Below are 14,129 nucleotides of genomic sequence, written 5' to 3'. Positions count from 1 at the left end.
TTTAAACGGCGGGCTGCATTGGAGGGTGAATTTGAGTCCTGTGTAACCTCAAGATTCTGTGAATATGCTGTGATTAGTCTATATATAGATGGTAAGGCTCAAGTCTGGAGTATGCGGATACTGTGGTGTTTGAATGGCCTGGGGATGTACCTATCATCCAACAGCCAAAGCAGTCAGATAGTAAATGACCCTGGGGAATCAGCTGAGTCACTTCAACAGCTTGAGACTCGATAAATACAGGCTCTGGAGACTCAGGAGCTGAATGTGGAAGTCTGCGACTGAAGTCTTATTTGCTGAAGAATTGAAAGCTCCTGGATCCATTTAAGCTTTGACTGGTAGCCATGACTATCAAAAGTGCAACACTAAGCTAGCACAGCTTCCGTGCAAGTTTTTTCTCTCGTAAAAATTCTTTATTTTCATTGCAGCAGAAAATTGTTATCTTCAGAACAGTTCGTATTTACATGAAGAATTTCGAAGGATTTTCTGGCATTTTCAGTGCAGAGGTTTTCTAATAAATTAAAAGAACAGCAATTATTGGTTATGGCTGGAATGCAGAGATGGGACAAGACTGTTTTCCTTCTGATGTGTTTACTGGGACTGCTTGTGGAGTTGGTGAGTGGGAGCTTGTTGAAGCACCATTCTCATTCAAGCTTTATCCATCGTAGACTGAACAGCAGGGAGAGGAGAGAGATGCAAAAAGAGATCTTGTCTATCCTGGGCCTACCTCGCCGCCCCAAGCCTCTGCTCTCCTTCAAACGCTCATCTTCTGCCCCAGTCTTCATGTTGGACCTGTACCGTACTTTAGCCAACGAGGAGTTGGACCGGTGGCAGGGGGCTTCGTTGCCTTTTCATACGTTCCAGAGCGCACACACACCCCTGGAAGAGACCTTCCTCAGTCAAGCAGATACTGTAATGAGCTTTGTTAATGTAGGTAAGTGTGTGTTTAAGAAAAATACACTTTTAGATTTGTAGCACTTCAGATTTAGCTTCTTGATGATTTAGTCTATAGTATAACTTGGCCAGGAAGCAGGGGTTCCCAACTTTTATTATTGCTGTTCCTTTCCATGCCTTGTGGCAGCACCTTGCCGTTTGTTTAGCATTTGTCTGTTTTTCATGAGGCCAAGTTGCTAGCTCAACACTCAACCCAATGGAAAGTGTGCAGGGGGCCAGCCGGATTCGAACCTGGGACCATTTGCCTCGAAGTCCAAAGCTGATGCCACTACACCACCGCTAAGCCTTCTTCATGCCATGAACCAATAGCATTAAGCAAGGGGTCCGTGAACCCCCGGTTGGGAACCCCTGCCACAAAGAAATTCTTAAATGGTGCGTAGCATTTCACAAACAATGGAAGATCAAATGGTGAAACTAATCTTGCGGAAAATTATAACTTTACAGATCGCACAAAAATATTGCCTTAGAGAAATTGCCTTGAATTGACTCAATGTGGATTAGGGTAGTTGTTGTGGATAGATAGACTTTAATGTTCAGCTCTCACTGTTCATCCAAAGCTAAATTATCCAAAAACCCAGCTGTCCCAAGCTGAGGTGGATTCTCAGGTATGAATTTGCTAAATGATAAAATGTTAATAAAGGTCAATATTAGCCCAGCATAACTTCCTTTAGAACAGTATTGTTTTCTGTATTTGCAGAGGTCAATTAACAGAGTAGTAAGCATTTTAATAAGTAATGGCCTAATTAGACCTTGTTACAAAATTAATAAATTAACAAAGATTAGTACGATATATAACACTGTGCTTTGTAGAATAACCCTCCGATGCTAGAAATAACAAGCTACAGGAATCTCATAGTTTGCTGAAGTACTAACAATTTGTCCTTTCCAACGTCTGTTAATGTACCAACATTGGAAACGTTAAATCAAGCTTCAACTGTTGAATTGTTACAGGATATACGGTATTTCCATCTTTGAAGTTCCAAGTTCAAAGTAAATTTATTATCGAGGTATGTATGTGTCACCATATACTACCCTGAGATTTTGTTCCTGGACCCAATGCGGTTTAGGGCCAACTTTTAGAAAGCTCTGCTGGAATCACAGATTAACTAACTCCACTGGGAAGCTGCACGTTGAGCTGATTTGGAGAAAGTTCCAGGTGCTAAGGTAGCAATTTCCTAACCATGGAGGCAAGTGAATGGCAAATAGCCGATTTCTCCATTGTAGTTTCTTTATAGATCTAAGTGTCATAAGTCTATCAACCCCACTGGAAAAATGTACCCATCTGAGACCCTAGTTTTAGTAATGCCGGATAATTTTAAAATATCCTGAACGTTTTGAAGTTCCATATAAATGATTCTCCCACCTTACAGAGAAGATTTACTTTTCTGAGTTTCCGCCTGCATAACAAGAAGCTGAGTGTAATGTCAAGCCTACAACAGTCATAGGATCAGAATCTGAATCAAGTTTAATATTGTCAGCATATGTCGTGAAATTTGTTAACTTTGCAGCAGCAGTATAATGCAATACATAGTAACAGGAAAAAAACCTGTGAATTACAGTAAAATATATATACCTCCTTCCTGATGGTAGTAATGAAAATAAGGCTGAACCTGTGTGATGGGTATTCTTAATGACGGATGCCGCCATTTTGAGGCATCACTTCTTAAAGACTTAATAATCTCGCATAGCAGAGCATCTTTAAACACAAGTGATTCTAGAAATCCAGAACAGCACACACAAAGTGCTGGAGGAAATCAGCAGGCCGGGCAGCATCTATGGGAAGGAATAAAGGGCCGACATTTCAGGCTGAGATCGGTCATCGGGACTGGCCTTCATGCTGCCTGAGTGGCTGAGTTCCTCCTGCACCTTTAAGTGTGGCCGAAATATCGGAGCATGGCTGCCTTCAGTCAGAATTGTCTCTGCAGTTTTGGTTTCTGATCATGCTTGTGGGGCAAGTTGCTGAAAGTGTGGAGAGGGTTTGAGTGTTGCTGGCAAGTCGTCTATTTATTGCAGTACTTGAAAATGTAATTTTAGAGGGCTTTTATCATTTTGCTGGAGATTTGAATTCAAATGTAATCTAGTGTGGTAAACCATATATATGTTGTAACTGGGTTAACTGTCTGGACACGCCCCTCTGCTGACTGCCCCTGTGGCTCCTCCCACAGTTCCTGTATAAATGTGTTTCACCTTGCCCCTCCCCCTCCGTCCAGGGGCAGACACTCACTGTGGAGGTCGTATTGTACAGCGAATAAAAGCCTTTCGGTATTTTACCTAACCTCAGTCTTTTGGAGTTATTGAAGGTGCTTCATCTAGTAATTTTGTCTACAATAAATAGAGCAGATGTTTATGGGCTCCACTAGAAAAGACGCGTCTTCTGCCTACCTAGGTCACTACTTTTGAACCCATCTTTCCAATTCTTTTAGCTAATTGAATTTAAATTTCCCAGCTGACAGGCTGGGATTTGAACCCCTATTCCGGGATCTTTAATTCAGTCCTCTGCATTGTTAGTCCAGAAATCATAGCCTGATTTTGACCACACTCTCCTTGGCTGATGGACCTGTTATCTGTTTCTTTAATTGTTCCTAATGAAGGATCGTAACATCTCGCAGGGGCTGAGAACGAAATATAAATTGGAGTGGGTGAATTCAATACAAAATCTGATTTAGGTGCAGAATTTAGGGAGAGGGGAACACAGATGGAATAAAGAGAAATGAAATTAATTGCATAACTCTCCAGCAATTAAAGACTTCAGCCCGAAATGTCAACTGTTTATTCTCCCTCCATAGATGCTGCCTGACTTGCTGAGTTCCTTCAGCATTTTGTGTTCTTTGCTCAAGATTTCCAGCATCTGCAGAATCTCATGTTTAAAATTCACACATGTAATCTCTAATTGTGATCAGCAGATAGGAATGAGTGTTATCACAATACTTGAAATGACAAGATCGCATGGTGAGTTTAGCTTGTATCATACAAAGGTGGCAATTTCAAAGCATTTTTTTCTTGGCTTCCAGATAAGCAATTTTTCTTTTGCTTTTAGAATCATGACCTAGTTGTACCTTAACCTCATTTGCAGAAATTTATTTTGTATCCCTTTATACTCGTACCCAACAAAAATCTGTTGGCTATTAGTCAAAAGACCATGGGTGTTTTTGGAACTCTGAGATCCAAACAGAAAATGTAGGGAACACTCAGCAGGTCAAGCAGCTTCTGCAGAGACTGAAACAAAGTTAGCTTTTCACTTTGTTGACCTATCTGAACCTATTGATATTGATTCTTGCAAGTTTCAATGTTTCTCCATTCTTCTCCATTCAGCCACACACAATTCTTTTATGAGAGAAAGTTTCACATTTCCTGTAATATTTGTGTGCACTTCCCGATTTCACTCATTGTAAAGAAACTTATTAAAAACTTTCTCAAACTTCATGTAAGCACTATCCAGTGAGTCTACTATCTACCTACCAGTGACCTCTTCAAAACTTAACTCTGTTCGAATCCAAGCTGTTTCTTTGATTAATTGCCCAAGTGAGCAGTGTGTTACTGGAAATCCAAGCAACACACACAAGATGCTGGAGGAACTCAGCAGGCCAGGCAGCATCTATGAAAAAGAGTAAACGGTCGATGGTTCAGGCTGAGACCCTTCAGCTGGAGAAAAAAAGATGAGGAGTAGAGTTAAAAAGTGGGGGGAAGGGAGGAAGAAACACAAGGTGACAGGTGAAACCGGGAGGGGGAGGGGGGAGGGATGAGGTAAGGATCTGGGAAGTTGATTGCTGAAAGAGATACAGGGCTGGAGAAGTGGGGTGTCTGATAGGAGGGGACAGAAGGCCATGGAAGAAAGAAAAGGGGGAGGAGCACCAGAGGGAGGTGATGAGCAGGTGCAGAGATAAGGTGAGAGAGGAAAAAGGGTTTGGGGAATGGTGAGGGGCGGATGCAATGGGGGGGGGGGCAATTACAGGAAATTTGAGAAATCGATGTTCATGCCATCAGGTTGGAGGCTGCCCAGATGGAATATAAGGTGCTGTTCCTCCAACCTGAGTGTGGCCTCATCATGACAGCGGAGGAGGCCATGGATGGACATACCAGCCTGGCCTTGTGTTGGATTCCATAATATCCCCAGACTTGTGAGAATTCACTCTCCTTTCCTGCTTAAATAGTAGAGTTTTAGTTTTTCCAAACCAAATGGGTGTTTGATAGCCCTCTTTTTTATCAATGAGTTCTCTTGGTTTTCTTTTTTCATGGCTGCCTGCTAGGAGATGAATCTCAAGGTCTGAATGATGTACACAGAGTTGGATAATAAATGTACTTCGAACTTTAATTCAAAATGGAAAACCTGCAACTTTCTGGTCTATTTTCTAACACTTACCTAAAATCCATTACCATTAACTTGTTTATTAGGTGCTCCGACTCTGATTAACGGAGGAGGGTTAAGGTAGCAAATGAGCTCAAGCAGGACGGACAAAATCAGTGAATGTTTCAGAACTTGTCTTGCTGATTGGAAAGACGTGGCAGTGCAAACTCAGCCTGAGACCAAGTAGCCCCCATTGGCTGTGGACAGCCTGCTTCAGAACGAAACAGCGAATGAGCAGGGAATGGAATTAATGACGAAAGCATGGAGTTTGGCGGGGACTCATGATGGTAGCTTTGAGCTTTCTCGGTTCAGCTGGAGGAAACTGCAGCTCTAATAGGGATGAAAGTCAGGCAAGTGATGTACAGCACACTGCTTTGTGTTGTAAGAAGGACAGTGTTTCAAAAGGGCAACATGAGGGCAAAACCTTAAGAGATTTCAGACATCACTGCAGGGTAATGGAGAGAGATCAGAAAGATTCTGCTTGTATTTGTCTAATGGAACCATAGAAGGGTGGATCTTAATAAGCATTTACTCTTTCAACAATATCCTCTTTAACTTTGGTTAACTCTGATTGGTCCATTCCTTGCTTACATTCTTTCTTCCATTCCTGGGTAGATGTTTATTGAGCTGTAAACACACAAACACCATCATCATGACCTTCACAAAATCTTGTAACTGTGCTTACTGGAGAACTAAACCAACATAACATACTCTCTCCCATTTTCAACATGTTCAACCAGCTCCAGATGGCACGTCACATCACTGACCTGTCTGACACTACAACCCAAAAGAATCAATCCACTCCGGGTGGACACAGAAATCACTTCGAATGCACCCTCAAGGCATCCTTGAAAAGGCAAGATCTTCTCCAACCCATGGGAATCTCTGAGCCAAGACCACTCAAACAGGAAGGCGTGGAGCACCTGGAGTGCCTCTGGCTAAAGCAAATGGGGGCCATATCCAACTAGGGAATGCACAACAATCCAAGTATCACCCCCCGCCCCACCACGACCCTTCCCATCATGCACCACCTCTCCAACTGTGGTGAAGTCTGCAGCTCCTGCATAGGTCACCACACAACATACAGCTCTGCAGTGGAAGCAAGTCATCCTCAAACCCAAGGGACTGACCAAAGAAGAGGTGTTTCAGAGCTACAGCACAGAGCGAAACTGATTGGAGAAGTTCACTGAGAAAACTTCAAAAAATATTTCAGTGTCTATGTATGGTAGGCAAAAATATTTCAGTTTTTCTTTGTATTTCACATTTTCTGTCGAATCTTGAACTTAACCACCTGTCCTCTCTATTGTAGCACAACCATAACATAGTTCGCTACTCACTTTGATTTCCAATCACCATATAAGGCCAGAAGACATAGGAGCAAAATAAGGCCATTTACTCCACCATTTGATCATGGCTGATTTATTTTCCCACTCAACCCCATTCTCCTGCCTTCTCCCTTTTATGTCAAGGCGGTATCCTTGGTGTGGACAGATTATTGCTTCAGGTTCTGATATAGTTGACTTGCTTCAACCACCTAAGTGAGACTCCACATATTTAGCTCCCATTCTTCTCTACTCAGTCACACAGATTGACTTCCCTTCTCATTGTGGCATCAGTACCTCTCAGCTCCTTCTGGGATCTACCTGTGAGACTTTCCTATTTCTCATTGGTATGCTGCCTCCCAGCAATACCATCTGAAAGCTCTGGGGATGAAAATTTCACTTGAATTATTCTAGGAGAAAAGGTAGTGTGCCACCGAGAAAAGATCAGCTTGACCTGGAGCGGAGTAACGTTGTGCACACACCTGAGTGAGCAAGAAGCTATTGGATTATTTCTCCCGATTTTTAGCCAGACTTTTATTTTTCCTGATGTCATACTTCTGGTATTAAGTTCCATATAACACACATCAAAGTTGCTGGTGAACGCAGCAGACCAGGCAGCATCTCTAGGAAGAGGTACAGTCGACGTTTCAGGCCGAGACCCTTCGTCAGGACTAACTGAAGGAAGAGTTAGTAAGAGATTTGAAAGTGGGAGGGGGAGGGGGAGATCCAAAATGATTAAGAGATTTGAAAGTGTGAGGGGGCTGAAACGTCGACGTTTAGTCCTGACGAAGGGTCTCGGCCTGAAACGTCACCCTAACTCTTCCTTCAGTTAGTCCTGACGAAGGGTCTCGGCCTGAAACGTTGACTGTACCTCTTCCTAGAGACGCTGCCTGGCCTGCTGCGTTCACCAGCAACTTTGATGTGTGTTGCTTGAATTTCCAGCATCTGCAGAATTCCTGTTGTTTAAGTTCCATATAGTTTGTCAGCAGTTGTACAGCACAACGTTACTCTTCCGCCTGAATAGCCACTGCACTTATTTGTCCTCAGATCAACCAGGCCTTGCTTGCCTTGTATCCCCTGAAATAGCCAACTCTCAAATTGTAATCTTTGTCCTCACCAAGACCTCCTGTACTTCATGTACCACTTCGGCGCTTTATCATTGGAGATCAGGGCAGTGGTCGGTGTCAGCCTCCTCAGGAACCAACCCCCCCACCACCACCACCACTTTCTTACTCTGACTCCTGTTTTTTCCCAGTCCTGCTGAAGGGTCTTGGCCTGAAATGTCCACTGTACTCTTTTCCATTGATACTGCCTTGCCTGCTGAGTTCCTCCAGCATTTTGTGTGTGTGTGTGTTCCTCAGGATCATGATTGCCACTTCTCACAGTTTTGCTGCTCACTGCTGCATCATACAATGACTGACCACTGGCCCTGGGAATGTGAATCATGGGTCTAGACTTCCCAGCTGAAGAAACGTCATCACTGCATCCTCTCTACCTAACCCCATACAAATTTTGTATGCTTTCACATGATCACCTCTCTTTCTTTGGTACTCCTGCAAGGGTGGGGGGGGGGGATTGTCTCAGGAATCAATAGAGTGAACTTTCATTCCACCCCTCCTCTCACAGTTATATCCTTGCATGTGTAGGGAGAGCACACCTGTATAAAACATTCCAGATATGGTCCTACTATGGCCCCATATATTCGGGGTAAGACATCACTACATTTGAGTAAAGGCCAACCAACTATACACCCATATCCTGATTGCTTGTTAATCTTGTATAGCAGTAGAGATCTGCCATGGCATTATCATGCAACACAAAATGTTTCTAGACAACTTTCCCTCTAATTTTATTTTACAGCTGCACGAATCAGCCATTTCTCTGAGCAGGAAATTGTTATGCAGCCTGAAAACTGCATGACACTTTAAATGTTTCAGATGTAAACACAGACCACAACTCGAAACACAAGTAAACAATGTCAGGCGGTCAAAACAACTGGTAGGCAGAACATTGAAAGTAAAATGTTTTGATTAGATGGCGTCAGCGTTCAGAGGTCTGGTGGTTTATTAGCAATGAGCTACCTACCCCCATTCTGTGTTTATTGTTAAAATTTGTAAGTGTTGTAACTTGAAATACTGACAATGGAAATATGTTGAAGCACTAAATTATTTAAAAGTAAAGGTTGTGGTACATTTATTATTTAGAAAATTTATATTCATTAACACATAAATTACAGGCTATTTCACAATTGTATTAACATGAATTTCAAAATTATATTTGCATAATTTTGGCATTATATTAACGTAATTTCATAATTCTATTTGCATTATATAAAAGAAAAGTCTGGCTGTGTGGCAACAAAGGCTATGTGCGCTGGAGCATTTCAGTTACTTTGTGGCCACGCACCTGAGCAGTTTAGAGGGAACAGTTCTCCCAGAACATGTTTCTCACTACCTTTTTAATATGTTAATGTATTGTGATATCATAAAATTGCGGTGGTGAATTAACAGGAAAGGTGATCCCTGATCCCTGATCCCTGATGTAAATGATGTGGTGAAGGTTTAGTCTACAATTATACTATAGAGACTGATCTCAGATCAGCTTTCAATATTGATTCACAGCCAGCGGTGATTAATTTTCTTGTGTTGGCTGCAAATTCCACCTGTGAGGAAAGTGAGCTATAAACTATGATTGTACCAGTGTTGCTTATCGAAGCTTATTAGGCTATGTTTCATTAGGAGTTTGAGGAGGTTTGGAATGTCACTAAAGACACTCGCAAATTTCTACAGATATACCGTGGAGAGCATTCTAACTGGCTGCATAACCGTCCGGTATTGGGAGGGGGGGTGCTGCTACTACATGGGATTAAAATAAGCTGCAGAGAGTTGTAAACTCAGTCAGCTCCATCATGGGCACTAGCCTCTGTAGTATCCAGCACATCTTCAAGGAGCAGTGCATCATCAAGGCGCGTCCATCATTAAGGACCCCCCATCATCCAGGACGTGTCCTGTTCTCATTGCTACCATCAGGAAGGAGGTACAGGAGCCTGAAGGCACACACTCAATGATTCAGGAACAGCTTCTTCCCCACTGCCATCTGATTTCTGAATGGACATTGAACCCATGAACACCACCTCACTAATCTATTTAATCTTTTTTCATGACTTACTTAATATAACTTATGCCAGTGATATTAACCTTGATTCTGATTCATTGCAAAGGAAGGGTCAAATAAGTGGCCCCTCCACGCCTCTGAAACAAAAAAAAACACAACCGGTGTAGAATGCCTCAGAGTCCATAACCTAAGACTCAATAACAAGTGAGCATTTTGGGAAGTAAAGTGAATCATGTCAACGATAAGCAGAAGGCGCACAAGCAAAATGCTGGAGAAACACATCAAGTCAGGCAGCATCTATGGAGGGAGATGAAGAGTCATCATTTTGGGTTGAAATCCTCCATTGGGGCCGGTCATCCAGCATCTTGTGTGTGTTTCTCCAGACGTCCATCATCAGCGGACTCTCTTGTGACATGAACTATAAACCCTAGGTTTGGTGAGCTGCTTTGCTGAATGCCTGAGTTCACTCCACAGATTTTATAATCTTCGACTCAATTCTGTCCATTTTATCATCTTCTACACAATTTGCCATCCTACAGAAAATCCCACAATAGGTGGTGTTTTGAGTGAAAAAATCCTACAAAGGGTAGTGGATTCGGCCCAGTACATCACGGGTAAAGCCCTCCCAGCCACTGAGCACATCTACGTAAAATGTTGTAGAAAAGCAGCATCTATCATCAAGGATCCTCACCACCCAGGCCATTGTGTTCCTTTCTCACTGCTGCCATCAGGTAGAAGGTACAAGAGCCTCAGGACTCACACCACCAGGTTCAAGAACAGATGCTACCCCTCAACCATCAAGGCCTTGAACAAAAGAGGATAACTACACTGATTCTACCTCTGGTGTTCCCACAATCAATGGTCTCACTTTAAGGGCTCTTTATCTTGCTATTTCATGCTCTCATTATTTATCGCTATTTACTTATATCTGAATTTGCACAGTTTGCTGTCTATTGATCCTGTTTCCAGTTAATGTTCTATAGATTTGCTAAGTATGCCCGCAGAAAAGAGAATCTCAGGGTTGTATGTGCGGACATGTATGTACTCTGATAATAAATTTTACTTTGAACTTTGAACTTTGAACTCCCACTTTGACTTGCCTGTCTGTCACCTGCTACGTAGTTGTAACGAGGTTTGAGAAACAGTATCTTCCACCTGGACGTATTACCAGACATCCCACCTCTCCCAGAAGTTCCGGGAGTCTCCCTCATATTAATAGTGGCTCCCTGATGTCCGCAAACTGTATGCAATACCACGGAAATCAATTTTTTGAGAGCGAGTGAGAGAAAGCAAGTGAGAGAGTTCACGAGCAAGAGAGAGTACGCGGGAGAGAGAGAGAGTGCACCATGGCAGAGTGTTCCAAAAAAAAAAGAAAATATAAAATGTACGTCACCCTAGACAACCCTAAAGTATGCCCCTGCCTAATAGGGGTCAAAAATAATGACAGTGTTGCTCGCTGCACTGTTTGCAACAGTGACTTTTCTATTGCCCATGTTGGGTTAAGACTGTAAAAGACATGTTGAGGTGAGTTTAACAGGTGTCATTCATTCATTAGCATATTTAAACTAGCTGGCTAGCTGCTAAGGAGCTACTCTATTGCAGACATCCCACCTCTCCCGGAAGTTCCGGGAGTCTTCCGCAAATTGATGGTGCTACCTCCCTGAAATGAGTTTTTGCAGGGTGGGATGTCTGTGTTACAATCTTTCGGACGTAATTTTGAACCTTGCATTTTGTATTGGTATCAGGAATAGTAACTTCTGCTGTGGGTTGTCCACCTGTAAATTGGGTCAGTTTTACTCCCTCCATTAGTACAGCCTGGCTTTCTGGGCAGTTCCTATACTCTGCATCTTACAGTTTGTAAAGTCAGTTCTTTGTGTTTTTATCGCTCACTGGCCTTATTCCCTCGTTTTCATTTTCCTTCCTCCACGGTTTCTTTCCAACCTCTCTCATTAATCTATTAGCTGGATGATTTCATCCACGGCTTATGCCCATAGCAACTCTGGTTGCTATGGGGGTACGCTGCAGATGAAATCATCCCTCATCCAGTCAGAGATATTCCTTTTGTCCTATCCATCCTTCCTAATCCTCGCTGCAGCTTAAATATTCTCCTTCCTCTCCCCTCCCCTTCTCTCTCCTCTTCCTCTTTCTCCCTTCCCTCCCTCACCCTCCCTCTCCCTCCCTCTCTCCCCGCTCCCTCCCCCTCCTCTCTCCCCCTCACCTGTCTATCCCTCTCCCCCTTCCTCTTCCTTCCCTCTCCCTCCTCCCCGCCTTCCTCCCTCTCTCCCTTTCCTTTCCCAGTTCTGCTTTGACTTGAAACATCAGCTCTGCTCCCATTTGTACAGAATCTCTGCCCTCCTTCCTACAGAATCTCTGTTTCCCTTCCTACAGAAGCTGTGCTGAGTGGATCCAGTGGTTTCTGCTTTCAATCATGTGACCCAGCACTTGTTATATGAATAAATTCTGTTTGATGGAAGTGCCCCAACAACAGAAAACACTGATTACATCCCACTGATCAGGCGTTATTGGAGAAAGTGAATACCCCACCTTTTCCCCGGGATAGTAGTGCAGATGTTACCGTAATGTTCTACAACGGCAGCCATAAGATTTGGGTTCAATTCCCACCGCTGTGTGTGTTGGTTGTTAGTGTTAATGATCCATTTTACTATCTATTTCGATGTACATGTGACAAATAAAGCCAATCTTTACTTTTTTTTTAAAGACCTCAAGTCCATGTGCGAGCTGAACCAGGAGCAGTAGTCCTGAAAATTATACTTAACTTTATGACTTGTGCCACACTACAGGAACACAAAATGGTTTAGCCACAGAAATGTCCTGTGGAGTCAGTATTGAAAATAACTAAAGGCCAGTTGCTGTCTCGTGTCCTGATTTGGCAGTGCTTATTCAGTTCCACCTCCCTGGGTTTGCCCAGGCCCAATTGCTTGACACACTCCTGAAGACATCGTGGTATCTTAGCATTCATCATGCCCCAGACAAAATGCGAGCAGAGCACAGTAAATTAGAAATACCCAAACTATCGCCAGAGGCCTTACTTGATCTGTATCTACTCCTGGCCTGGCTTGCTCAGGGAGTGACCGTGAAGTGAAGATTCAAATTATCATCCACTTGTAAGGCAGGAAGTGTCCCGACCTAAGGTGTTTTTTCTCCCTTAGCTGCGGAGTTTTCTTGGGAGGAATTGCTGTAGAAGGCGGTGTTGGAGGTCAGAGAAAGGGTTAATAGGTAAAACCTAGTAGGATCTGAAGGGGATGTAATGTGGGAACAGGAAGAGAAGTCATCACAGTGTTTTCTCTCTTTACGTCAGGAACTGGGCGCTGGCAGTCCAACCCAAGCTGGACGGAAGGTGTCAAAGCCAGATAACGTGATCAATCACATTGAAGGGTGTAGGCAGGTAAAGATAAGCAGGGAGGGATGGTGCACAAAATCGCAGGCACAAAGGATGACGTTTTACGACTGGAGTCAGGGCTGATTCAGAGCTACAGCGAGGCGGAACACCAAACTGAAGAGGTTCAAACGTTGGAGTGGCTGGACATGTGGAAGTATCACTATTAACGACATCAGAGAAAAAAAAAGGAGGATTGATGATAAAGTTGTATTAAAGAGTCAGCGCAGAAACAGGCCCTTCAGCCCATCTAGTCCATGCTGAAACATTTAGGTGCGCAACGATGTGTCTTTTACTGTGTGTAGTTAAACAGAAACAGTGCCCTTATATGCGTTCAAAATGACTGACAGAAAGACTCAAGGTAAATTAAGAAATATATTTTTCACCCAGAGCTTAGTAAGAGTCAGGAATTTACTGCTGAAGAGGGTGGAAGAGATCGTCAAATTTTTTAAAAAGTGGCCAAATGTATATTTGAAGAGTTGGGCTATGAATTAAGCCCCCTCTCTTTGACCTACAATACTTCTTTCCAGAGCAATTGCTCCCCAACATACTCCTGCAATAGAAAGTGACTGCATAAGTACAGCATGTACTTGCATAGAACACTTCACTTCACCAAACTTCAGTCCGATGCTCAGTGAGTCATCCTGGGCTTTAGGAGGCACCAGTCTGCAACGTTCAGCCTGCAGCCCTGTGATGGAAGATCTATATCTGAGGGTTGTGCGAGAGGCAGCCCGCAAGCGTTGCTATGCTTCCCGCGCTAACGTAGCACGCCCATAACTCGCTGACCCTAACCCGTACGTCTCTGGAATGTGGGAGTGTCCAGAGGAAACCCCATTCTGTTATGGGAAGAATGGATGGGCTCCTTACAGAGAGTGGTGGGAATTTGAACCCCAGTGGTTGGCACTAGGCTAACACGCGGCACCGAAATGCGTATTTCTCACCGAGCTGGTAACCTTGCAGCGGCAGGCGATGCTGGTCGCACTGTGAGTCTCTGGGAATC

The 14,129-nt window shown here is 43.4% G+C and overlaps 1 protein-coding gene across 2 annotated transcripts in view; it reads left to right on the top strand.

Moving 5' to 3' along the window:
• Nucleotides 1-470: 470 nt before the first annotated feature.
• The window catches only part of LOC140190629 (bone morphogenetic protein 5-like), a 76,611-nt gene continuing 62,952 nt past the window's right edge, over nucleotides 471-14,129 (top strand). For both annotated transcript variants that reach the window (XM_072247371.1, XM_072247370.1), the window contains exon 1: nucleotides 471-931. In XM_072247371.1, the coding sequence (XP_072103472.1) occupies nucleotides 541-931 (391 nt within the window). In that variant the 5' untranslated portion in view covers nucleotides 471-540. The remainder of the gene's footprint in view (nucleotides 932-14,129) is intronic.

The sequence above is a fragment of the Mobula birostris genome, chromosome 30 (assembly GCF_030028105.1).
Source record: "Mobula birostris isolate sMobBir1 chromosome 30, sMobBir1.hap1, whole genome shotgun sequence".
Lineage (NCBI taxonomy): Eukaryota > Metazoa > Chordata > Chondrichthyes > Myliobatiformes > Myliobatidae > Mobula > Mobula birostris.
The sequence above is the reverse complement of the archived record's forward strand: the minus strand, read 5'-3'. Positions and strand labels throughout refer to the sequence as shown.